Genomic DNA, 24715 nt, shown 5'->3' with positions numbered 1-24715 from the left:
CAGCTTGTCCATTTCTGTGTCCACTGGAAGCATGGGTGAGGGAGGGCCAAGGGGGTGTGCTGGGTGAGGAAGGGTCAGTTTATCTGGGACCCTAGCCCTAGGCTTTTCCCTGGGGAGCTCCTCTGGGCTTGTCTGGTGATCTGGAATGCTTGTGATCTTTGCCGTGTCCTAGTAGCACTCTGGCAGATACTCCACACCCTTGTGGGCCTTTAGTTCCCTCTCAGTGGTGTCTCCACCCTTCCTAGGCCTGGTGCTTTGCAGGTGTCTCATGTCTGTGGTCCTTCAGCCTGGACAGCCCTGCCTGAGCCAGCAGGGAGAAAAACAAAGGGGTCTTCGTTCCCTTTGGGGGTTTGTAACTGGCCATTAACTGCAGGCTCCTGATGCTCCCAGGATGTGAACTTGGACATAATAATGTGAAATAGCAGAGAAACAGTGTCAGGAGGCCCAGCTTTGGGTCCTAATGTGAGTTACTCCCTAGCTATGTGAGCATGGGAATTTGTGAACCTAAGATTTAGTTTGCATATTTGTAAAATGGGGGGGAAAAGTCTCCATGGCTCACAGGATTGTTTTAAGGATGAAATACACTGCTTGCCGTGAACTGGGTGCATGCTTTTGTCATGTAAGCAAAAGCCTCTGAAAACTGCAGAGTACTGTACCAATGTTAGTTATTCATCCTGGGTGGAGCCTCCATCCTAAGGGAGGGAGAGCTGTCAGGGTGGGGTGGGTGGGGTCTGCAGGGCATGGAGTAAGGAATGCTTTGGAACTCTTCCTTTCTGGCTAAGGGAAGAGTGCTGTGACAATACCAAGGTAACTCCTGTATTCCTTGGGTATTTCTCTTTAAATAGGTTTGGCAGAATGGGACCTGGGAGAGAAGGAAAGGCTGCTTAATGATATTCATAGGGAATTGGGGAGGGGCAAACACCTTCCCGAGGCTGGCTGCTGCCAATAGGCAGGGCAGTGCTGAGCTGGCACATAATATAATAGCCAGCACTTACTGATGTCAGCTAGTGAACGACAGAGGTGGGATTTGAAGCAGGCAATTTCACTCCATCGCCTGCGCTCACTGCCTCGATGCCGCTATCAGAGAGAGATTGGGTCATGGGAGAACACAAAGGCGCAGCTGAGTTGCAGAATTCATTGTAGTGGATTCCTTGAATGCCCATAAGATGTCACCAGCCTGGGCTATGCCTTAGATAATAAACTTCTCCAGGATAGGGGCCCAGGAGGATAAATTTCCTCCACGCAACCCCAAACCAGCCTAGTACCTCCTTAATCCCCAGTTGTTTGGGGGTCAAGGCACATACGTGTGAATTCCCTGGGCCCCTGTCTTGGCTGCTTTTCTGTGCTTTTTCATTTCTATCCCTACCTTCTAAGGAAGGAGAAGACGGGATAATCTGATCATGTCATTTTGCCACCTTCTGAGCGACTCTAGTATGAGGTTTGGGATTTAGGATACCCTGGGGAAATTAAGGCAGATTTCTTGTTTTGGTATTTCTATATCTGCTTTATTTTGCATCTGTTTTATAAAATGAAACTTGAGCGACTGTTCTTGCATTTCCTGTGATGTCATAAAGCGTTAGAACTGAAAAGAACCTTCTCAGGGAGATCTCTTCCCTGAGAAGAAGTGACTCTCCCAAGGTCACACGGTCACTAGCAGTGATGGAACTGAGTGCTCACCCACAGATCACAGGATGACCCGTGAAAGGATCTACCCTTCAGCACTTTGGAGTCTTGTGTCCACCCTATTAGTAGCTTTGTTGTTGGGAAATTCTCTTCCTTCAGAACATTGGTGCTGGAATCCACTCACCCCAAATCACCACGCTGGTTCTTCTGCTTTCGCTCTGGGGAGCAGAGCCCCTCAGCGTGTAGGGAAGGGAGAGCAGAGAGGTTCTCAGATCCTGGGGCAGAAATAACAACCTGTGGCTGAAAGAATCTTTAGCAATTCACATCCCCTTCCCGATAGTGGAGGCTCCACAGTGTTTCAGAGAAGGCTCTTTGGAAAACTATTATCCTTCTACCTTAATTGTATCACTCCTACCACCATTCCTTCTTCAAAACATTGCTTAACTCCCTTCTTCCTAACCTTCCTGTTTTAACCCCTGCCAACTCTAGTCACTTCAAGACTAATCATTGTCATCCCTGCAGATTTCTCTCAGGCACCGTTTTCTTTTCCTCTGGACAGCTCTTCCTGCCATGCTTTCTGTCTGCTTCTACATCTCTACTCCTGTGGGTCCTGTCCTAGAGGTCAGATTCTACATCATCTCCTTTTCTTATTTTTTTATTTCAGAATATTATGGGGGTACGTGTAATGCCTTTGCCTCGCCCAAGCCAGGGCTAGAAGCATGCCCTTCCCCCGTACAGTGCACACCGCATCCGTCAGTTGTGAGTTTACCCCCCACCCCCCACAACAGAGGTGGGTGCCCAGGATGGGAGCTGCTTCACACACGTCGCTGGGCCCCACGCCGGGCTAGGCCAGGCCCACCAAGAGTAAGCTTGGCTGGAAGCTTTCTCTCCAGCCAGGTCTTTCTCTCGGACTAGTTGGCATCCTTTGCAGCAAACCAGTAGGCATAAGGGTGAGAGAGAAAAAGTAGAGGGCCAAGGAGATTCCATTTTGAGGAAACGCTATAGTTTGCCTTGGCAGGTTGAAGGAATAGCTGTGATCTCTTCTTATCTCAGGTCACAAACTAACTGAGAGCCCAGATGATAGGAATGATGGGGCCCTTCAACCATTGACATCTCCCAAGAGCCCTGCTGTTCTGCAAGCAGAGCATCTGCCACGTTCCTGACTGGCCGTGCTGTTACGTCTTCCAGAGGGTGAAGGAGGTTGCAGCAGCACCAGTGCAGTGGATTTAATTCTGACCAAGGAAGGAGAGATTGTTTGCAAATTGGATGTTATGGGAACCTGGGAGAAGGCAACTATATTTTCCCACAGAACACTATAGCCAGGGATGTCCGATTTTCACTCTAGACTTTAAGGAGGCAGATTTTTTTTAAATTAAGAAAGAATGTAGATATCTCATAAATATATACAATTAATTGATTTATCAACTAAAAATAATATGAATAAATAAAAGTTAAAAATTTAAAAAATAAGTTAAATTCCATTAAAAAAAGAGAGAGGCTAATCTGATTGCAATGGTGTTTACAACTGATTGGTGACTAGTTACAGACTTCTTTGTTCCTTCTGTACTCCCACTGCTTCACTTGACTAGCCTTAGAAAAAGAGAGAACGAAGATACAGTTCCTTGATAAGAGACTTTGAAATAGAGAGTGGTTCCGAAGAGTTGGCACAAATTCTCAGAGTACGCTTTTGACTAGGCCGTTGCAGATGATTCCAACAAGGAAGGCAAAACAGGAGGCACTGAAGCAAAAGTTCAAGTACCAAGAAAGGCAAGAGCACATGATAAAGATGGTCACCAGCACTGAGTGTCAGTCCACCTATCGTGTTTTGAACATAATCTTATAGTTTCTTCTTCTTTCCCAACCTTGGAGGAAATGGATGATGATGAAATTGTCTCTTCTCCCTTTATAGATGAGAGAACTGAGGGTTAGCAAGATTAAGGAATGTGCCTCAGATCGTACAATTAATTAGAGAGGAGCCGGAGCTTGAGTGTAGGTCAAGACACCTCCAGAACCTGTGTTCCTTCTGCGCTATGTTGAAGGGACCTGTGAGAAAAAAAATGCCCACAAGGTCCAATCCTGAATGAGATGGTCCTTCCCCGAGAGCCAGGTAAAGTCATCTCTGGCTGGGTATGGCGGTGTGCACCTGTAGTCCCAGCTACTTGGGGGGCTGAGGTGGGAGGATCACCTGAGCCCAGAAGTTCAAGACCAGCCTGGCGAATGTAGTGAGACCCTACCTCTAAATAAAAATTAAAAAGTCCCTATCCTAGTGGAGTTTGTGTCTGAGAAATCTTAGTTCTCTAAGAATAGTTAATAAATAGCTAATCGTTCTTAGTTCCCTAAGAATAGTTCCCTAAGGAGTTAACCAAGCTTCTTTATTTTACTGACAGGAATTCTATACTGGTAGTTCAGGGAATTACTTAGAGATATACTCTGGGTGAATTCAAGGAGAGTTTGAGAAGGACTCTTGTGATATTCCTATAGATAATATAAGGTGGAGACAGAAGGTGAGTTAATTAATGGTTAATTATTCATTCAAGAAAAACCAGGCTAAGTGAGGTAACTCACACCCATAATCCCAGCACTTTGGGAGGCTGAGATGGGAGAATCGCTTAGGCCAGGAGTTGGAGACCTGCCTGAGCAACACAGTGAGACTCTGTCTCTACAAAAAATAGAAATATTAGCCGGGCATGGTGGCACACACCTGTAGTCCCAGCTACTCAGGAGATTGAGGTGGAAGGATCGCTTGAGCCCACAAGTTTAAGGTTGCTGTGAGCTATGATGATGCCACTGCACTCCAGCTTGGGCAACAGAGTGAGACCTTGTCCAAAAAAATAAAAACTAAAAATCTAGGATGCCTATGCTCATTCATTCTTATATTCATTCATTCATCAGATGAGGGCAATGTAAGGTCAGCAGATAGGTAAGAGCATGGCCATTGAGCCAGCTTACGGGGTCCGAACTCTGCCTCCACCACTAACAAGCTATGTGACCTTGGGAAAGTTACTTAATGTATCTGTGCTTTAGTTTCTTCATATGTGAGGTGGGGGCAATAATGGTAGCAGAAAAAAATTGTAAAAATTAAGAGTTAATTAATGAACTATTTAGAGCAATGCCTGGTACATGGAAGTGGTGGCTTAGTAGCTAGTGGTTGTTAGAATTATATCATTCCTCAGCAGCAGGCTGTGCTAAACCCTAGGGGTACAACCTTGCATTCAGTGTGGTCCCTAACCTTGAGGGAACCACATTGTCCCTCCCAAAATGCAGGGAAATGGATGAGTTTCTTCATGGAGTGGGGTAATCCTAAAACTCAACATGAGTCCATTGTGATATGGTGCCCCAAGAGTTCGTATAATCTTAGGCAGCATTTCATAGAACTATAGAAACTAGGACCAGAGTGCTTAACATTTTGGAGGTCTCTAAACTCTGAGAATCTGATAAATGCAATGGAGTGTCTACCTGGAAAAATGCATTGCAATTTTGCAGTCCTCATCCAGCCTTAGAACCTCTGATCCTACGACAGAGAGCTGTTGACTCTTCTCCTCTGGGCTGGTCAGACCACCCGGACGGAGAACACAGTATTTAACAGTTTTGTACTGAGCACGTACCTTGTGTAAAATGTTGTGCTAAGCATCGTGGAGTAGACAAAGATAAATAAAAGGTGATCCACGTGGGTTAAAGGCTTGGTGGAAAACTGTTTTTTTGTGTAGTGTGGTGTTTGTGGATACATGTTGAAATGGTAAAACTAAGAATGTGGCTGGTCCGAAGGCAGTGAGTTATCTCATCTGATTGTTCACAGTCAGTTACAAGTGGAACTCCCTGTTCCACTCTTTCCCCCCTTCTCACTACTGCACTTGACTAGTCTTAAAAAAAAAAAAAAAAGAATGTTACTTAAAAGATGTGTTGGGGTTAAGTGCGGTGGCTCACGCCTGTAATCCTAGCCTTCTGGGAGGCTGAGGTGGGAGGATCGCTTGAGCTCAGGACTTTGAGACCAGCCTGAGCAAGAGCAAGACTCTGTCTCTACTAAAAATAGAAAAAATTAGCCGGGCATGGTGGCGCATGCCTGTAGTCCCAGCTACTCGGGAGGCTGAGGCAGAAGGATCGCTTGAGCCCAGGAGTTTGAGGTTGCTGTGAGCTACACTGATGCCATGGCACTCTAGCCCGGGCAACAGAGCGAGACTGTGCCTTGAAACAAAAAAAAAAAAAGGGGGGGGAGGAATGGGAGAGAGAGACTGGTTATGGTATGGTTCAGTGGTTCAGTCTAGAAAGAGCACTGGAGTGGGAGTCCAAAGACCTAGATTCCCACCTCTGGTTACACCTCTGCCACTGACTAGCTGTGTGACTTCACACAAGTCATTTCCCCCTGTGGTCATTGGTTTTCTTAGCTATAAAACTGGAGGTTGGGTTGTTTATTTGTTTTGCTTTTTTTTTTAATTTTTTAATTTTTTTTTCTTTATTGTACATGCTGCTCCATGGATTGGAGCTTTTTTGGTTTTTTTGAGTGGCCTGGGAGAGTGAAGTGTTCTGGGGCGTGGGGGGAGAGGATGGAGGTGTTTCAGAACAATCACCAACATCAGCTTGAACATTTGGTGGAATGTGGTTTGCTCGGTTTCCATGGCAGGATGGGGAAAGGACTATGAATTTTGGGCTCACACAAGTTTCAGTTTAACTCTTGGGTTTGTCATTTACAAGTTGTGTGACCTTGAACAAATTACTCAATCCCTTTCCTGTTTCCTAGTTTCCTCATCCATAAAATAAGGATAATAATATCCACATTTAAGGATTGTTATGAGGAATAAATAGGACAATACCTGGCACAAAATACCAGGGGGGGAAAACAAGGTCTGTTTCCTTCCTTCTGTTTCTGTGATGCTCATATTCATTTAGCCTCCCTTCCTTCTCCCCTCTTCTCTGACTCCCTTCTCTTTCCCTTTCACCAAAACAACGTGTCATACCCTCACTCCTGTCACTACAGTGGCCTGCACTCTTTCAACAGACCCTGTGATGGCATTTATATACGCTGGAAGGTGTTTCAGCACAGTTCCTATGCAGTAGGCTTGTACGTACAGCCACACCCGGCTGCACTCATGGGCCACAAGCAATGTCAGCTATTGGCTGCTGGGATGGCCTCTGACTGTTGCTACCCTGGGAGACCCTGGGTAAGGGTCACATGGACAAGGGCCCCATGAAGAAGGGGCTGGGGCAATGTAAGTGTGCTACACTGTGCCAGGCAGGTCACCCTCTGCTGAGTGTCCCCTTTGCTGAGTGTATAAGGCTATTTTAAGGAGACTTCTGTCTCCTTGGGACATTCCTATGCAAATTTGGGATTAGGAGGTCAGAGAAAGGTGACAGGGCATGTACAAAGCAACACCAAAACTAATTGATTCCTTGCTCTAGCCCCTACACTCAGCCACAGTCACTTTCTGCTTTGAAAATCTTCATGACCCCGCCAGGCACAGAGATGCAAAATGGTTAACACCATCTAAGACAAAGGTATTTGCTCTTGTCCCCAGACTCCAGGGCTTGCATGTCCATCTGTGTGACACAGCAGCAGCAGGGCGTTAAGGAGACCCTGAGCATGAAAGAAGAGAGGAGAGGTTGCAAAGGTTAACCAGGGAGGGCTTCAGAGTGTCTTAAGTTGGGGTGGAAACAGAAGGAGAGAAAGCAGGAGGAAGGGAGAGGTGCCTGCAGTGGTGGGTGGGACTTTGGGGCCCTAAGACTCAGGTGTCAACGGGAAGTAGGGCATGGGGAGTCCATATGAGGCTGCACATGCAGGTGAGAGGGACTAGGGGAAACTGACATGTCTAGGGGGTGACCAGGCTGGCATGGGGTGTCCTGGCAGGGATCCCCTGTGGTCTGGTGCCCTCAGGATCACCACCTGCTGCCCCTTCCCCGGTGCCCTATTGGGGTGTACCCTTCCTGTCGCTGGGGATTCTGGGACTCTGAGAGGCTGTGTCTGAGTATCTTGTTTCCCAGTTTTCTCCTAGAGCCCTGCACCCCGAGTGGGGTTTCTCCTTTGACCTGGGTAAAATAGAATCCTTGGTTTCCTGCTGGGTTCGGTATCCTTGACTGACCCAGGAACAGGATATCTTTCCAGCCTGGTACCAGGAAGAGTGGAGGCTCCCAGCTGGGCTACCGGGGAAGGCCTGCTGGCCACCTGGATCAGGTTGGGATAAGAATAGTCAAGGCCAGAGGTCGCAGGGGTCAGTGCCTTAAAGGGCCAGGCTACCTGGTGGGCAGCGATGGTGGGGATTGTGTTCTACACAGGGGCAAGTGATGCTGGGCTCGGGAGCTGAGATGGGGGTCGGGGGGCATGGAGAGGCTCGGCCTATGCTAGAGATCCACCCCTACACTAGAGATCCACCCACCTGCCTTTTAATGGATCATTCCTCCCAGCGAAAATTAGAAATCTTACCATTTCCCGGGCCTCTTGGGTTGGGCACTCCTTTCCTCAGACTGCTTTTTAAATGCAAATATCCCTGGGAGGGACTAACACCTTGGTCTCTAACACCCCTGTGTAAATTAGTATCAGATGTTTGGTGTTTCATTTTTCTTCTTTTTTCTGCACTGAAAGATGGGGGCTGCTTGAGAGCCTGCCCTTTGCTTTCCCATGTGTCTGGGAGCCCAGCGGCCAGGTGGCATTTGGGAAAAGGCTCTCTTGAGCTCTTCTGTCCGAGCTTCCTCAGCCTGCTGCGCCCAGCATGCTGGAATGCGGAGAAGGAAGAGAGCCTGGGGACCGGCCAGAGCTATGCCCTGGCTCTGAGAGGTCCTGTTTTCCTTTTTCTTCCGGGTTCATCCTTCTTTTCTGATATTTCTTTGCCAATGGCACTAAGAATGTGACCTTATGGGGTCCAAGCCAGCTTCCTCTCTTCTCTGAGAGCTGATGAGGGAGTGAATGAGTTGGAAGGGTGTGTGTGGGGGGTGTGTGGGAGGGTGTAGGGGTGCAGGGTGTGTATGGGAGGGTGTAGGGGTGTAGGGTGTGTGGGAGGGTGTAGGATGTGTATGGGAGGGTGTGGGGGTGCAGGGTGTGTATGGGAGGGTGTGGGGGTGCAGGGTGTGTATGGGGAGGGTGGAGGGGTGCAGGTGTGTATGGGAGGGTGTGGGGGTGCAGGGTGTGTATGGGGAGGGTGGAGGGGTGCAGGTGTGTATGGGAGGGTGTGGGGGTGCAGGTGTGTATGGGAAGGGTGGAGGGGTGCAGGTGTGTATGGGAGGGTGTGGGGGTGCAGGGTGTGTATGGGGAGGGTGGAGGGGTGCAGGTGTGTATGGGAGGGTGTGGGGGTGCAGGTGTGTATGGGGAGGGTGGAGGGGTATGGAGAAGAAGCACGGGCTGGGGGAGGGTGTGGGCATGTGTGTAATGTGGGGGATGGTGTGGATGTGTGTGGGGTTCGAGGGGGAAGGTGTGGGGTATTTAGAGGCGTGCAGTTCATGTGATTACCGTGGCTTTGGGTCCCTAGTAGTCTGTCAGGGATTGTCCTGATTTGGGAGTTAGCATTAACTGAAGATACTCTGCTCTAGTACCGGACCACATGTCTAGCTTGCTGGTTTAGGAAAGCCGTGGTGGCAGAGGGACAGCGGGTGGGGCTTGTGGACACGTGGTGCAGAGCCTCCCAATCCAGAGGGAGGCCAAGAGCTTGCCCCCAGCGTGGTGTGGGGGCTGCTGGGCGCCTTAGCCGGTTCCCATGGACGCTGGCTCGGCCGTTTTCTGCTTGACTTCCTTTGGCCTCCTCAGAGCTGAGCAGGTGGCTGTCAGCTGCCGGCAGCCCACCACCCACGCAGCCTGGCCCTGCCCGTCGGCTCCTGCACCCAGGCTCATAGGCAGTCCCCCCACCTTTTCCACAGATGCACCCCCACGTGGGGGCCGCTGGCCCTGTCTACTGTGTGTGTGATCATCCTGGGTACCAGCACCTGGGGTCCTTCTGAGGACAGAGCTCTGGCACATCTGTGGTGAGTGTACAATTGTGGAGGGAGAGCACAGGGCTGGGGCCAAGACAGTTTCTGGTATCACCACCATGCTCACCTCCCCACGTTGGGTCTGTGGCCCCTGCCCAGCTCTGCAGTGGCTCCAGTGAGAGACCCAGGCCCTTAATGGGCCTCCCTTTCTTCCTCTGTGACAGAAAGGAGGGGAGCTTGTCATCAAGAAGAGAGCGAACCTTTCAGAAGTCTGAGAAAGGTGTGGCTGGGCATGGTGGTGGTGGTTCTTGCCTGTCATCCCAGCACTTTGGGAGGCCCAGATGGGAAGATTGCTTGAGGCCAGGAATTCGAGACCAGCCTGGGCAACATAGCAAGACCCTATCTCTACAAAAAATAAAACAATTAGCAGGCATGGTGGTGCTTGCCTATAGTCCCAGCTGCTTGGGAGGCTGAGGTGGGGGTCAGGGGCGATCGCTGAGCCCAAGAGTTCAAGGCTGCAGTGAGCTATGGTCAAGCCACTGCACTCTAGCCTGGGAGACAAAGCAAGATCCTGTCTCAAAAAAAAGAAAGTCTGAGAAAGGTGCTACCAGAAAATATCCAAAGAATTGTTATGATTGAATGAATTGGAGACACTCGATGGAAGCATTGGCCCACGGCAAAGATACCCTCCTTCCAGAGGGTGGTCTCACTGGCATTATTTGGTGCCCTCTGGTCAGTCTGATGCCTTTGCGGCTACCCTGACGTCCATCCCCATCCCCTTGCTGTGGAGATGGGCTCATTTGAAGGGCCCTGATGGGTTGGCCCAGCCCAGCTCGAAGACTTGGGGAGTCAGGACCCACTGTCCTCTCATCTCCTCCCTGCAGGGAGCCCTCTAGGCAGGGCAGAGCCTTGCTGGTCTGTTAGTGCTCACTTTGGTGCCCTGGCTGGATGGGAACAGCTGTGACCTGCTTTAGGGACTCTGCCTAATGTGCTGGCCTCGTCCAGGGAGCCGGCCCCACCCACACAGGAATCTCGGAAAACTGGATTCCCAAGGGCACAAGACGGGGAAGCTGAAGAGAGGCTGCAGGTGACAGGTGACAGTCTGGGCCTGCAGGAAGCAAACGGTGTGTTGAAGCAAAGCTGAGGAGGAGGAGGATGGGGGGCGGGGGCTGGGGGGAGGCAAGGACTAAAGAGAGCTGCTGTGTCCCCATGTCCTACCCTGCCCACTCTGCGTCCTCCTTCAGAGGAGCTTCCTTCCTACTCTGCAGTATCTGCAGAGCGTCTCGGGCGTCCTAGATGTTGTTGATTGGAAATGTTGAGGTGGCTTTTCTGATTTGGGACGGGCTGGTGTGAGGGCTGTGTGTGAAGAAGTTTCCTCACGAGTCCCCTCGGTTGGAGGCCAAGGTTGGCAAGGAGCAGGCATCTGGGGACCTGCCCTTTTCCTCACCAGCATCCTGTCCCACCACCTTTCTCTGGGAGGCTGAGGAAGCTGGCAGAGTCCCTTAGAGGGAACCTGGGCTGGACTGGACGGGCTGGTTCCTGGGCCGCGGGGTGGGAGGGGTGGGAGGAGAGAGTGGGGAGTGTGAACCAGACAGCGAGATGTGGCTGCTCTGGCTCCTGGGACGATTCCTGGGTTAGAAATCCTCACACTGCCAAGACTTTGCTTCCCTCTTTGCCAAACGTTCCATTCAGTTGATTGCCAGCTCTTGGTCCCTGGCCCCGAGATCTAAATTGCCGGCTCTAAAGGAAGGAAAGTTTATGGAGGAGCCACAAACCGCCTCACCTCTTCCATCCCTGTCTCTCCTCGTACTCAGAGCCCAGAATCTGCAAGGATTCTGTGTGTGCGTGTGAACAGAACCAACTGACCAAGGATGTTTCTCGGCTGGAATGGGAGACTCCGGGGCTCTGAATGAAAGACAGCAGGGCATGCGAACCTGACTCTATCTAACCGTGTCCCGGCAGGCTCCTAGCACCTGTGCCTCTGCTTGTCTAGGACCCAGAAAGACTTTTTATAAAACTCTTGTATCCACTTTGGCTTTGAATTCATAGAGAGTCCAAGGAATAGAGGGATAGGGGGTAAGTCCTGGTAGGAAATGGTGAACCATGTGGGGCTGCTTTAATTTGGCTAAGAAGATGCTAGAGAGGGGATGCATGAGTGGAAAGAAAATGCAAGCAATTATTTATCACCTAACATTTGGAGCTAAATGAGAGCTGCACAGAGGGAGCGGAACATAGGCTAGATAAACGGAAGACCTTGTTGGTGCATGTGATTCAGTGATGGACATCAAAGAAGCTTATAGAACTGTATAAACCCTGTGGGTTTTAAATAAGGAAGCAGGGATGCACGTCTGTTGGAGGCAGGGAGCTGGCCTACTTGACCTTCTTGATTTACCTTCCTGCCGGAGGAGCCAGATTCCTGGCGGGGCGTGTTGCTGTTCCCTGGTAGAGGTGGGCTGTGGGAGGGGCAGGTGGAGCTGGGCAGCAGGTGTGGAGTGAGCTGTGGGACATGGGTCCCTGGCTGCAAAACCAGTGGGATTTGCGGTATGGATGAGTGTGGGTGCTGGGGGGTGGACAGAGGCAGGGGTCCCCTCTGAAGAGAAAACTCTAGAAGCCAAAGGGGTTAAGTCCTTATGGCTTCCAACCCCTTGACCCTGTCTGCCGTGAGAGGAGGTGCTGAGGGTCCCTTCCTAGGGCAGTCCTAGAACTGAGCTCTCTTCTCTTAGGAAAAACTGCGAAAAGTCAGGAAACCCAAGGCTGAGACCTGTGTATTTCTCACCACCTTGTTTGAGAGCTCTCCATTTTCCCTGCTCAGTGAATATGGTTCAAGACATGTAGTGCCGTCCCACCTATGCCCCAAGGGGGGATTTAATTATTTATGTATACATCTATCATCTTTGTGAGATTATAAGCTCCCTGGAATTGTGCAATGGTCGTTTGAATACTCCTAGTCTTTATGTATACATGTGCCTGGCATGGCATGTAGCTGGTACTCAACACCCACTGGGAAACACGTCTGTGGTTCAGGATGTAGGGAGGAGATTACCAGACTTATTTAGATTCTCCCGGTCCCAAGCAGAACAACTCTGATATGGTGCCCTCCAGAAAGACAGCAGGAAGCCTTTCTAGCCACTAGCTTCAGTGCTGGCCCCTGGGGCCCCTCCTTCTCCGGCCTGGGCACTAAATAGAGCCAGCTCCACTGGAGGGAATGCCCTCTCCTTTCTCTCCACCCTTTGACTCTGGGCCATTGTGTCACTCTGCTCTGATCCCTTTTCCTCCCCTGCCAGCCGCCCCCAGCCATCTGCGGGCAGCTGTGTGGACTAAGTTTGGTGCCTGGTGCTGCTTAGACCCTGGCACCCTCCTGCCTGGCCATAAGCATGTCCTCTTCCTTCCTCAGCTGACTGCCTGGTGCTTTTTGGGGTCCCTTTACCCAGTTCCTTGTCTTCCTAAGAGTTCTGAAACCCTAGTTAGTGGGATCAAACCCAGCTGCACGTGTGAATCACCTGAGGGGGCTTTTGAAACATGCTGAGTCCAGGGACTCACCCTACTGAATCAGAGCCTCCAGGGGAAGGGCCAGGAATTTGTGTGTTTGAAAAACTTCCCAGATGACGATCTCGGTCATTCAAATGTGGACTGGATGTTAGATAATATTATTGTGTCAACGTTAAATTTTGTGGGTGTGCTAATGGCATTGTGTTTATGTAAGAGGATTTCCTGGTTCTTAGGAGAGTCAGGCTGAAGTTTGTAATGATCAAGCAGAGAAACAGAGAGCAAATGTGGGGAAATGTTAACAATTAGTGCGCGCAGGTGGTGAAAGGAAACTGGCTGTCTTGGACCTTTCAGACGATTTCCATCTGCTCTCTAAGAGATGGACGCTGGGAGGGAACGCAGCCAGGGTTACCAAGCTGCACAACACCAGGAGGCGCCATTCACATGGTTTTCTTTGTTGTTTTCAGGGGGTTTCCATTCACATAGAACACAGCGTGTGGGGTGTTCGCTGGAGCTGTGCTGCATAGTGGTGGCCCCTGTCATCTGCTCCCGGATGGGCTGCAGATCTGCCCTTCTTCTTTCCTGGGACCTACGTGGCTATTTGCTTTTTTTACAGAATCCCTAGTAGCCCTTGAGGACTAAGGGAATAGAGCGATTTCTAATGTGTCAACCCAGCAGAGGCTGAAAGGGAGGAGGGAGGCAGGAAACATGAGACCCTGATTCCTAAAATACTTTTCTGTGTCTCCTACCTCTGGAAAATGAAATCTGGGGCTCGAGTTCTTGGAGGAAGCCAGCCTCTTCCAGCTGCTCCCACCTTTCTCCTTGGCCTCTCCGGACTCCCTGTGCTGGCTGCTGTCCGAACCTTCGCTTCACCTTGGGGGTGGCTCTCCTGGTCCTGCGGGGGATGCTGTCTGCCCTGCCTTGTCACCACCATCTCTCAGCGTCAGAGTGAGCTGACTGCTGAGCTTTTTGGAAGGAGCGGCTGCCAGTGTGGCCCGGCGCGAGATCTCTCCATGGCCGGGCTTCCTTCCCTGTGTGGCTGAGACAGTCTAGTGCTGTCCTGGCCCAAAGCCAGGGAGACGGTGGTTAGAAAGGGGTAGCTCGTCTTTCCTCCATCTGAACTGCAGTCTGGAAAGAGTAGCGGGCCCTTCTTGGATCACCCTTGGGCCTTTCCTTCTATTTCCTATCACTTTCGGGTCCTCTGAGACATTTGAATTAGGGGAATCAGTAGGTCTGAGTCAAAGAATCCCAGAGCTGGAAGGCACTTTGTGTGGTTTTCTTGTCCATTTGTGCACCTGCCTTGCAGATGCCAAACCCGGTCCTGTGTTGGGAGGACCTTAAGGAAGCACAGCACCCCCATCCCGATCATCCGTCTCCACGTCTAACGACACTTCGCCTCCAGAAAGCTCTGTCTTCACATTCTAGTTCAAATACATTTTTCTCAGTGGAAATAAGGTGAATTTGGAACTCAAGGAGCTTAGTGGGGGTGACAGTTCCTGGAACATGTAATTTTGAATGCAATATTTTAAGACCATCTTTGAGATACAGTTTGCTATTGGGAGCATAAAGAAGGGGTCCAGTCTGGGGGTTCAGAGGCGGCTTCCTGCCGAACACGCTGTCTGAGCAGTGTCTCAGAGGGTGAGTTGGAGTCACACAGGCACGGCCAGGAGAAGGAAGACTTGACCCAAATCACAGAGGTATCAGATACAGGGTGACGAATGGTTGATTTTGGGGGGAGGGGGGGCTGCGATGAAGGTCTTATGGAGGGATCAGAGAGTCTTTGCAGGACTTTAAACAAGGAGGGGAGTGATCAGATTTACATTTTAGGAAGAGCCCTCAGGCTGCGGTGTAGAGAAAGCCTTGAAAAGGGAGAGCTCAGTAGGAGGAAGAACTTAGAAGGCCATTGTAATAGCCCAAGTGAGAGAAGATAAGGGCTCGAATTAGGACAGCCGCAGTTAGGGTAGAAAGAAGAACTAGCTTTGGGAAGTTGTGCAGAGGAAAAGTTGGCAGGGCTGTGCAATCGGATATGGGGTAAAAGGGCAGAGGTAGGTGTCCAGGGTGACAGTGAGGTTTCCTGCTGGGGCACCTGGGTGGTGCCAGTTACTGCCCTGGGGAGCTGGGAGCAAGGAGCAGGTTGTAGGGAGGAGAGAAGATGATTGTTCCGCTTCGGACATTCGGATTTTGAGATACGAGTGGGCATATGAACTTGAAGGAGAGAGACACATTTGGAATCATCCACATGTGAGTAGTATGAATAGGAAACAAGAATAGATGAGGTTGTCCAAGCAGAGGGTGTAGAGAATTCACAGTGGGCTGAGGGTGGAATCCTGAGCCAACACCAACAGGTCAGGGTGGACGAAGGAAGAGGAAGACAAAGAAGGAGGTGGAGAACAAGGGAAAAATAGCGTCATGGAAGCCAGAGGGGAGAGGGCTAAGGAGGAGGGGAATGGCTGGCAGGGTCGAATGCAGCAGCAGCGTGTTCAGGCAGAGAGCAACGCCTGCCGAGCTGGGCAGCCTGGGTGCTGGTGCAGGAGCAGTGTCTGTGGGATGTTGGGGCTGACACCAGATCACAGCGAGTTAAAGAGTAAGTGGGAAGGGAGAAATTGGAAACATCAGCTGTCGTCTACTGTCTCGGGAAGCTTGGCTGAGAAGGGAAGGAAGAGCAGAGAGGACAAAAAGTCAAGGGCAGCCGGCGCGGTGGCTCACGCCTGTAATCCTAGTACTCTGGGAGGCCGAGGGGGGAGGATTGCTTGAGCCCAGGAGTTTGAGGTTGCTGCGAACTGCGCCGACTCCACGGCACTCACTTTGCTGTAGCCTGGGCAACAAAGTGAGACTCTGTCTCAAAAAAAAAAAAAAAAAAAAAAGAATCTATCTGAACCATTTTTGATGTTTTCAACTTTTTAATGGCGAGGAATAATGTTTCGTATGTTTGTTACCTGCTGGGTGAAGCAGTACAACGAAATGAACAATTGTTGATAATTTTTTGAAATCGTGAGCTTCTTGGCTGTGGGTGCTAAAGGTCAGAAGTGACTACTTCACACTCACGTCACCCAGCCTAATCGCAAACACATACAGACATAGGTCCGTGGTTCTCCACTCGGCTATAGGCAAGAATCTCCTGGGGACGTTTTAAAAATACCATTACCCTACCGCAGACCAGTGAAATCAGAATCTCTTGAGAGTGTCTGGGCACCTGCACTTTTAAGAAGACTGTGTTTCTCATATGCTGCCAGGGCTGAGAACCGCGGGGCCAGGCTGACCTTGTTGTTGCAACCATTGGTTCAGTACTTCCCAGCTGTTTTCATGTCAGGCTTCTAGAAAAAGGGACACCAATGCTAGAGTGAATGGAGGGGCTGCCGGTAGCCAGAGGCAGCAGGCCTGGGGGTCCTGTCCGGCTTTCTGAGGGCCGAGGGGGAAAAAAAAAATCAGCATTTTGGCACACCTATAACCCATCAGGCCCCTGGGTCTCACCTGTCGGTAAGTTTTGTTTTATTGCACACAATGGTGTATTTTGGGAGGTTCCCAGTGCAAGCTGAGTAATTATAAGGTATGTTTAACAGGGCTCCATTGTACTCTTCATTTACAGTTTTATTGAGGTATAATTGACATACGACAAACTAATACATATTTAAAGTGTACAATTTGATAAGTTCTGACATGTGAATGTACCAGCGAAGCCATTACCACAGTCAAGGTAATGAACATACTCATTACCCCGCAAAAGCTCCCTTATGCCCCTTTGTAATCCACCCCTCTTTCTACTCCTTCCCCGCATAACCACTGATTTGCTTTCTGTCACTGTACAGCAGTTTGCATTTTCCAGAATTTTATGTAAGTGGAATCATGCAGACTCATATTCCTTTGTCTCTGGTGTCTTTTACTCAGCATAGCTATTTTGAGATTCATCCATGTTATTGCATTTATCAAGACTTCATTCCTTTTCATTGTTGTATGGTATTCAGTTGTATAGACACGTAACATTTCAAAAAATCCATTCACCTGTTGGTGGACATTTGGGTTGTTTCCAGTTTTGGGTGGTACGGATAAAGCTGCTGTGAATATCCGTGTGCAAGTCTTTGTGTGGACATGTGCTTTCATTTTTCTTGGATGAGTAGGAGTAGGATGGCGGAGTCGTATGACAGGTGAATACCTCTTGGCTGATGAGGGTGCTTCTCTCTCTCCTGGGGGAGAGATGAGGAAAGGAGTTAGGGACCAGAGATGGAGACATGTATAGATGATTGGGTGGGTGGATGGATGTATTAGATAGATGGGTAAAGTGGTCTTGGTATCTCTTTTTCCTTTCCGTCTCTTGTAGACACAGAAGAAACAAGCACTGGCCCAGATTATGTCACCTAAATCTGAATGTTAATATCTTTTTGTGACGCAATGACTGATATTTCTCCCTCTCACTTGCAGGTGCCCAGACACCATGTCACAGCCCCCTAGACCTGACATTGGCAGGAAGTAGAAGACTTCCTCGTCTCCTCTGTCCCCCATCTTCGCCATGTCTTCGACTCAGGGCAATGGGGAGCACTGGAAGTCCCTGGAGTTGGTGGGCATCAGCCGCAAAGAGCTGGCGATGGCCGAAGCCCTGCAGATGGAGTATGACGCTCTGTCCCGGCTCCGGCACGACAAGGAGGAGAGCAGAGCCAAGCAGAACACAGACCCCTCTCTCATCAGCTGGGACGAGCCTGTCTTGGACTTCTACAGCAAGCCCACAGGAAGGCGGACTGACCTCAAGCTCTTACGCGGTCTCTCTGGCTCCGATCCTACCCTCAACTACAACTCGCTCTCCCCACAGGAAGGGCCGCCTAACCACTCTACCTCCCAGGGCCCCCAGCCTGGCCCAGATCCCTGGCCCAAAGGCTCCCTGTCTGGGGATTATCTCTACATTTTTGATGGTTCAGATCGGGGACCCTCTTTGTCCACAGGACCGGGGGACACAGATGACTCTTGCAAGAAACTGTCCCCGCCTCCTCTGCCTCCTCGAGTCTCTATCTGGGATACTCCTCCCCTGCCTCCCAGGAAGGGGTCCCCCTCATCCTCTAAGATATCCCAGCCCAATGACATCAACACGTTTTCTCTGGTTGAATCACCGCCGGACAAACTGCTGGGGCATCGGATCCTGGAAGAGGAAGAGCTGCCGGGAGGTGGGGGTCAGGGGCGCCTACTGGGGTCTGTGGACTATGATGGTATCAATGATGCAATTACAAGGCTCAACTTGAAGTCGACCTACGATGCAGAGATGCTGCGGGATGCCACCCGGAGTTGGAAGGAGGGCCGAGGGCCCCTGGACTTCAGCAGCAAGGACACCTCTGGAAAACCCGTGGCCCGGAGCAAGACGATGCCCCCTCAGGTGCCCCCCCGCACTTACGCCTCCCGCTATGCCAACCGAAAGAATGCGACACCTGGCAAGAACCGCCGGATTTCTGCGGCTCCAGTGAGGGCCTTATTGTGTTTCTTCTGTCTTCCTTCTTTCCATGTCACTCAGAAACAAGAGCTAGTTCCTTTTCTTCTTTGCTGATCCAAATCCAAATCTGCCCAGTCCTCACCCCTTTCGTCCGCCCCTGCCCTCTACTTCTGCCATCAAGACCGGGCCCTGGTTGGGGACAGGCCCACGGGAGGCTTGGCTGGGGGGACACCCGTAGAGGTACGGCTCCTTTTCAGGGCCAAGTTTCATGTATCTTGGCCAAAACGGCCCTTCTGGGGGCAGGCATTTGGGAATCCCGGTTCCGAGCGTGTGCCCACTTCCTGAAGAAAGGACCGAGTTAGGAGAGAGGGGATTCATTACTGACTCTGGGGCTGAATGGCCCTGTGGACTCGAGCAAGTTGCTTCCGCTTTCTGAGGCCCTGCTCTGCCAAAAGCGCTGCGTGGCAGTGAAGATCATTCACAATATTAACCGCTCGTTTAGTGCTCGCTGAATACCAGAACCCGGTCCAGATCTCCACAACAACCCTTCCTGATAGTCCAAAGCCACACAGCAAGAAATGGCAGAGCGAGCATTCAGCCCTGGCCGCTCTTGTTCCAAAGCCCTGTCTCTCTTTCTCTTGCGCTCTCTCTCTCTCCCTCTCTCTGTCTCTCCCTCCCTCTCTCTCTCTCTCTCTCTCCCCTTCTGTTTTTTATTGTGATAAAATACACATAACATAAAATTTACCGTCTTCACTATTTTTAAGTGTACAGTTTAGTGGCATTGAGTACATTCACATTGTTTTGCAACCTTCACCACCATCCATCTCTACCCACTCTCTTTTCACAATGAAAATACTTAGAAAAGATATGCAATATGGCAATAATTTTACTGTTATCAATGCATTGTGTAAAATAACACGATATCTGCACTGAAGCCCCAGGTGGGTTCCAGGGCAGCTTTGATCTTTTTTCTGGTTTAGAGCAGTATCAGCAGCATCTCCGTGGGTGGGACCTGGAGGCCACTTTGTGTTTTGCCCTTGGCCCCGGGACACCCTGGCTGCGGGGAGTCAAGGCACAGCCCACGGCTGGCGACTTCTGTGGCAACTTAGCATCCCGCGCAGTCCATCCCTGTTTCCTCCGAATCTATTGTTTAGCGGCACAGGGGCTTTCCCACCTGCGTCCAGCCTGTGGGATCCTCCCCAACTCTGAAGAGCTACACAGTCCTTCCTTCCTCCGCCTCTGCTCAGAGTCCCCCCAGAAGCAGAATCTGCTCCTGGGATAAGCCACGTCCCTAGAGCTCAGGGCTTTTTAAAGGCTCTGCTGGGAGAGGTGGGGCTGTTCCCGCTATTTATAGGGCCTGGGAGATTCCTGTTCCCGGCTCCAGGCTCCTCGCACAGAGCTGGGCCTGCTCACTGAGTCAGGGCACCCTGGTAGGTGGTCACCTCTGTTGCTCCCTCTCTCTCCTGACCCCCCTTCCTCGTCCCCCGAGTGCCATCAGAGTTCTGAGAGGGAGCTCAGTCCAGCGTCGTCTCCTTGAAGAAGTGACGAGCAAAAAGCAAAAAGCTCTTGCCCGTTCTTAGTGGGGAAATGCGGCCTTGGTCCTCCCCTCCTCAGCTTGGTGCAGGGGCTCTGCCTGCCGGGAGGGGGGGCCCCTTGGGCCCTCGGCCTGTACCACCGCCCCGCCTTCATCGGGCTGCCGGGCGGAGGGACCCTCCTTCTCCCAGGCCTGTGGAGCCAGTTCTGGAAACGGCTGGCTCCAGATGCCAGCCCTGTACCCCCGCTGCCAGCCTCTGCCCCACAGACTCCCCCAGCCAGCATCGGGTGATGCCACCAGGGCCTGCCAGCCGGGCAAACGTAAGTGGCTTTTGTTTTCTTACGGTGCCAGTGAGTGGTACTAAAAGGGCATGAAAATGGCCTTCAGTAGTCATTCTGTTCTCTCCTCCCTCTCGCCCTCTCTTGCCTTCTCCCCCATCTGTCTCTGTCTCTGTCTCACTTTCTCTCTCCCCCCACCTCTCTTTCTCTCTCTCTCTCTTCCCCCTTTCTCTCTCACTCTCTCTAATCCCTGACAGTGGTACTATTGTTTTGACTGGGACACAGGCACGAACTTGGCAGAGCCAGGGCCTCACATGCCAACTGCCCCCGTGGCCGCCCTCCCCTCTGTGCACCCCCGCCCCCCACCGCCCTGCACTCCCAGGGGAGCCAGGCTAACGAGAGAGGGTCACCCAGAGGAAACCATGTGGATATTCAAATGAAAAGCTCAGTTCCCACTGTCTGCCCGCAGGGGCAAGGCAGACATGAGAATAGCCACCGGGTAGGAGGAGAGGTATGAGGTGTTGTGATGTGCCCAGGCTCAGGGCCGAGCCGATGTGCACAGGCCGGAGCCGCAGGCTCCCCCCGGAAGCAGCTGTTGGAACCGGATGCAGGCTGGGACTCCATCTGAGCAGAAGCTCTGTCCCGGTGTGGCCTCCCCAGCTGCCTGTCGGGCAGAAACCTGTCATGCACCAGCTCCTCCTCCCCCTTACTTCCTCCTCCCTAGGACTGGGCTGCAGGCCTTGTTTAGGGCTTCTTTAGGCCCCCCCTGGGTGACTGAAGGCACATCTGGGAGGGGAGACAGCTTGGGACCTCGTCTGAGAATTCCATACCACATGCATGTTCTGGGCAAGGAAGTGGGGTCAGCCAAGGCCTGTTCCCCGACATTCCAGCTACTCAGAACAGGCAGACTTGGGAGCCAGGAGGAGCCAAGCTTTCTATCAGGTTCTTTCCTGCCCAGGCCACTGCTTTGACACTTTCTTCCTCAAATAGCTTGTACCAAGAAGGCACATGTGTCTGAGTCACTCCTCCATCTAAGGACTCTTGGTCTCTCTCTGCTTTGGGTCCCTGGGGTTTATTGTGGATGTTGAAGCTTTTGCCCAGGGCCAGCCTTCCCTGGGGACCATCTGGGCAGCCCACTTGCCCTGGCTGCGGTGGTGGGGCTGGGAAACCCCGCTGCCTGCCCGCTCTGGGAACATCCTTCAGCCAGCCCTTGCCGCAGGAGCGGCCTAGCCACGCTGTGCACTGCCTGGCCGGCTGCTGTGAGCTTAGCAGACTCTGGGAGGGGCTTTGGCCACACGCATGTCCCTCCTACCCAGGCTTCCGTGCTCAGAACTTCAGCTCCTTTTTCAACTTGGCTCTTGGTCTCCCAGGACAGCAGATAAATGTATTCCTGGCTACCCAGTATTTTCCTGTGCCCTTTTCACTGAATGTTGAGCAGATGGAAGGTCTTTACACCTAGCGTTTTAAGAGGTTAGCCCTGGGAGTGCCTGATGGGGAGGGGACACCAGGGGGAAGGCACTGAGTCAGCTGCTCTTCTCTTCAAGGTGGGCTCCCGGCCACACACCGTCGCCAACGGCCATGAGTTGTTTGAGGTCTCAGAGGAGAGAGACGAGGAGGTTGCTGCATTTTGCCACATGCTGGACATGTAAGAGTTAAAGAAAAGAATGGGGCAGGGGAGTTGGGAGGGCTCTGGGGGCTGGGAGGAGGCCACCCATTTCAGAACTTTCTTTAGCAGGGAAGAAGCACTATATTAAATAAGCCTCGATTCATAGCTATGGGATGCTTCCTACAAGTGTCTGCAGATTTTTTGGAATCTTAGAAGTTTCACATTTTTAACAAAATTCATGAAACCTTGGTCAAGCAGTCACATTATCCCGACCCTGTTAGACTCTGGCCCTCAGTTGCCCTTAAGAGCAAATGAACCCAAGCTGGAGATAAGAGTGTTATCTGGAACTAAAAGAGAAAGGAAATGGATTCACAAAAGTTTTCCATTAAACTTAGCGTGGAAAGCTTTGTCATTTTAAAACTATCCCCACTGTTCAACTGTGGGAAACATTTTGCAACTGTAGCAGATGTGTCAGGAACAGGTTTCCCAGAGCTGCTGCCCCAGTGCCCCCGCCCTGGCCTGCAAACCCAAGGGCTGGGCTGAGTGGGGACAGAGGGGCCTTGAGCCTCAGGGCACAAGGGTCCCAGCAGGCCTCTGCCGAAGGCACAGTGAGGGTGTTTTTCCCTCCCTTCCCGCACAGCCTTCGATCCGGCTCTGACATCCAAGACTACTCCCTCACCGGGTATGTCTGGAGCGCTGTCACCCCTAGCCCAGAACACCTTGGGGATGAGGTCAACTTGAAGGTGACTGTGTTGTGTGACAGCCTTCGAGAGCCTCTCACTTTTACCTGCAACTGTAAGTTCCTCGGGGGGCGGTGAGCATCCCTTGAGGGGGAGTGGGGATGACTGTGTTCTGGACTGTAGGGTCCTTTGGTCTCATTTCCCACCTCAACTTGTGGCCCAGATGAAGGGCGGTGGGAAAGCTCCTTTGGGGGCTGGCTCTAGGGCCGGCTTTCTAGTGCACAGTCACTTTCCCCAACCCCAAACTACTGGCCTGCTTCATCTAGCTGGTGGTGGTGCTGGAGACGGGAGATCGGGGTGGGGAGGCTGCGCCCTGCCTGGCCGGCACCCACCCTCGTTGCTCCCCGACGCCCGCAGGCTCCTCCACTGTAGACTTGCTCATCTACCAGACCCTGTGCTACACCCACGATGACCTGAGGAACATAGACGTGGGCGACTTTGTGCTAAAGCCCTGTGGGCTGGAGGAGTTCCTGCAGAAGTGAGTGACCTGGTGGGGACCCGTGGGGTAGGAGGCAGCACCCGCCTTCTGGGCGGTAGAATGGTGGGGGGTTGCTCGGGGGTGGTGCTGGGCTCGGGGCGGGAAGCTCTGCCCCAGTCCCGCAGTCAGGATTCCTGCTTTCTGGGCATACTCTCAGCCACGTTGCACTTTCCCCGGGAGCCTGTCTTCCCAGCAGCGTTGGCTGGCGTCCTGAGCCAGATCGGCTGTGGAAAGAGCTTGGAGCTGGGATTAGGCAAAGACTGGGTCATATATGCTGCTTGTGGCAAGAGGTGTGTGTTTGGGGGCAGGGAAGGGGTCAGGGGGACTGCGGAGGGTTGTACCTCCTGCTCTCGGTTGTGCGGGTGCCTTTTCTTTATGGCCAGGGGCAGCAGGAGGGCTGGGCCGGATCCTGGGGGAGAAGTTACAATTGCTGTCTCTCCCCTGCTCCTGCCAACATGCCTTTTCCCCCGCTGGCTCTCGAAGGTTTGCCTGCAGCTCCTCTCCGTCCAGTGCCCTCTGTGGAAAGCAGCCTCCCTGGAAAGTCTGATGTGGACCAGCTGAGGCCACCCCTTTCCACTTCCCTGGGGCTCTCTGGAGGGCTGGGGTGGAGGCGAGGCAGGGGCGAGGTCACCAGCCCTCAGGTGGGAGAGCTGTGTGGCAGCAGAGAGAGAAGGAGATCTGCTTTCCTCCCCAAGCTCAGGTTGGCTGCTGCCCACCACCTCTGGCACTTGGAGGAAGCAGATGCGAGGATGGTTGATCCATGGCTGGAGCATAGCACTGGCAGTCAGGGCTGACGATTCATTTCTTGGCTGGTTTCGTCAACCTTAGGGATATTATGGGGCCCACTCTGGCCTCTGTGTCCTCCTCTGGAAGCTGAGGAAAAGGACAGGGGCAGGGCCCGGGAGCACCACTGATACATGCTCCATGCGGTACTTGCTTGTGCACACACCTTCCCTAGAGGACGAGGAGCGCCCCAGGCAGCCTGCCCCTGTCAGAAGGGAACAAGGGACGTGGTGGGGAAGGTGGGGCTCCTGCTCGCACCATTACATGGGTTTGGATTCTGGCTTGCTGCTTACTAGTTGTGAAGCCTGACCCTCGGTGTCCTCTGCAAGATGTGGTGAGGGTTAAATGTGGGAATGACCCAGTTAGCAACGAGTGACTGCTGGCAGGGAAGGATGCCCACTCTGACTTGAATGCACACAGAGGAAGGACTTCCACAGAGAGGGTCAAGCAAGCCCCCAGGGGACCTGTGTCCAGGATTCCTGGTCCAGAAGGTTCCCTCCCACCCAATAGAAAAGCACAGTGCAAGTTCCTGACACATGACAGCTGCCCTAGGGTGGGGATGGAAAGGACCCTCCGGGGGTTCCAGAAAACTGCTAGTTCCCAAGGAAGCCCTCAAAGTGGCAGGAGGGGCTGATACTGAAGGGGGAGTGTTGGTCCAGGATGCAGGCTGCTCTCAGATAAGAACCTTGAGACTGTCCCCGGGGAGGGCTGGGTTTCCTGCCACCTCCCCCACAGCCACCACACTCTTCCTTCCTTCCAGACCCTCCTACCAGGCCAGCCCCACAGCCCAGCCCCTCCACCGCTAGGTGTTGGCTGTACTTCATTCTTAGCAGGTCTGGGCCTAGATGGGAGGCCTAGCCCCCTCAGGGTGTAAAGAACCCCCTTAAGTC

At 52.1% G+C, this 24715-nt stretch overlaps 1 protein-coding gene across 3 annotated transcripts in view; it reads left to right on the top strand.

The window, feature by feature from the left end:
* PIK3C2B (phosphatidylinositol-4-phosphate 3-kinase catalytic subunit type 2 beta) overlaps positions 1 to 24715 on the top strand; it is a 60550-nt gene that overhangs the window by 2022 nt on the left and 33813 nt on the right. Inside the window, exons 1-5 of one of the 3 annotated variants that reach the window (XM_045536043.1) lie at positions 15111 to 15237; positions 17413 to 18436; positions 21763 to 21863; positions 22465 to 22619; positions 22922 to 23042. In XM_045536043.1, coding sequence (XP_045391999.1) covers positions 17501 to 18436; positions 21763 to 21863; positions 22465 to 22619; positions 22922 to 23042 — 1313 coding nt within the window. In that variant the 5' untranslated portion in view covers positions 15111 to 15237; positions 17413 to 17500. Of the gene's footprint in view, positions 1 to 15110; positions 15238 to 17412; positions 18437 to 19837; positions 20261 to 21762; positions 21864 to 22464; positions 22620 to 22921; positions 23043 to 24715 lie in introns of those variants that run through there. The other 2 variants (XM_045536044.1, XM_045536045.1) reach the window with 2 other exon arrangements.

Source organism: Lemur catta, chromosome 23 (assembly GCF_020740605.2).
Source record: "Lemur catta isolate mLemCat1 chromosome 23, mLemCat1.pri, whole genome shotgun sequence".
Taxonomy (NCBI): Eukaryota; Metazoa; Chordata; class Mammalia; order Primates; family Lemuridae; genus Lemur; species Lemur catta.
This window is presented reverse-complemented; position numbering and strand designations above follow the sequence as displayed.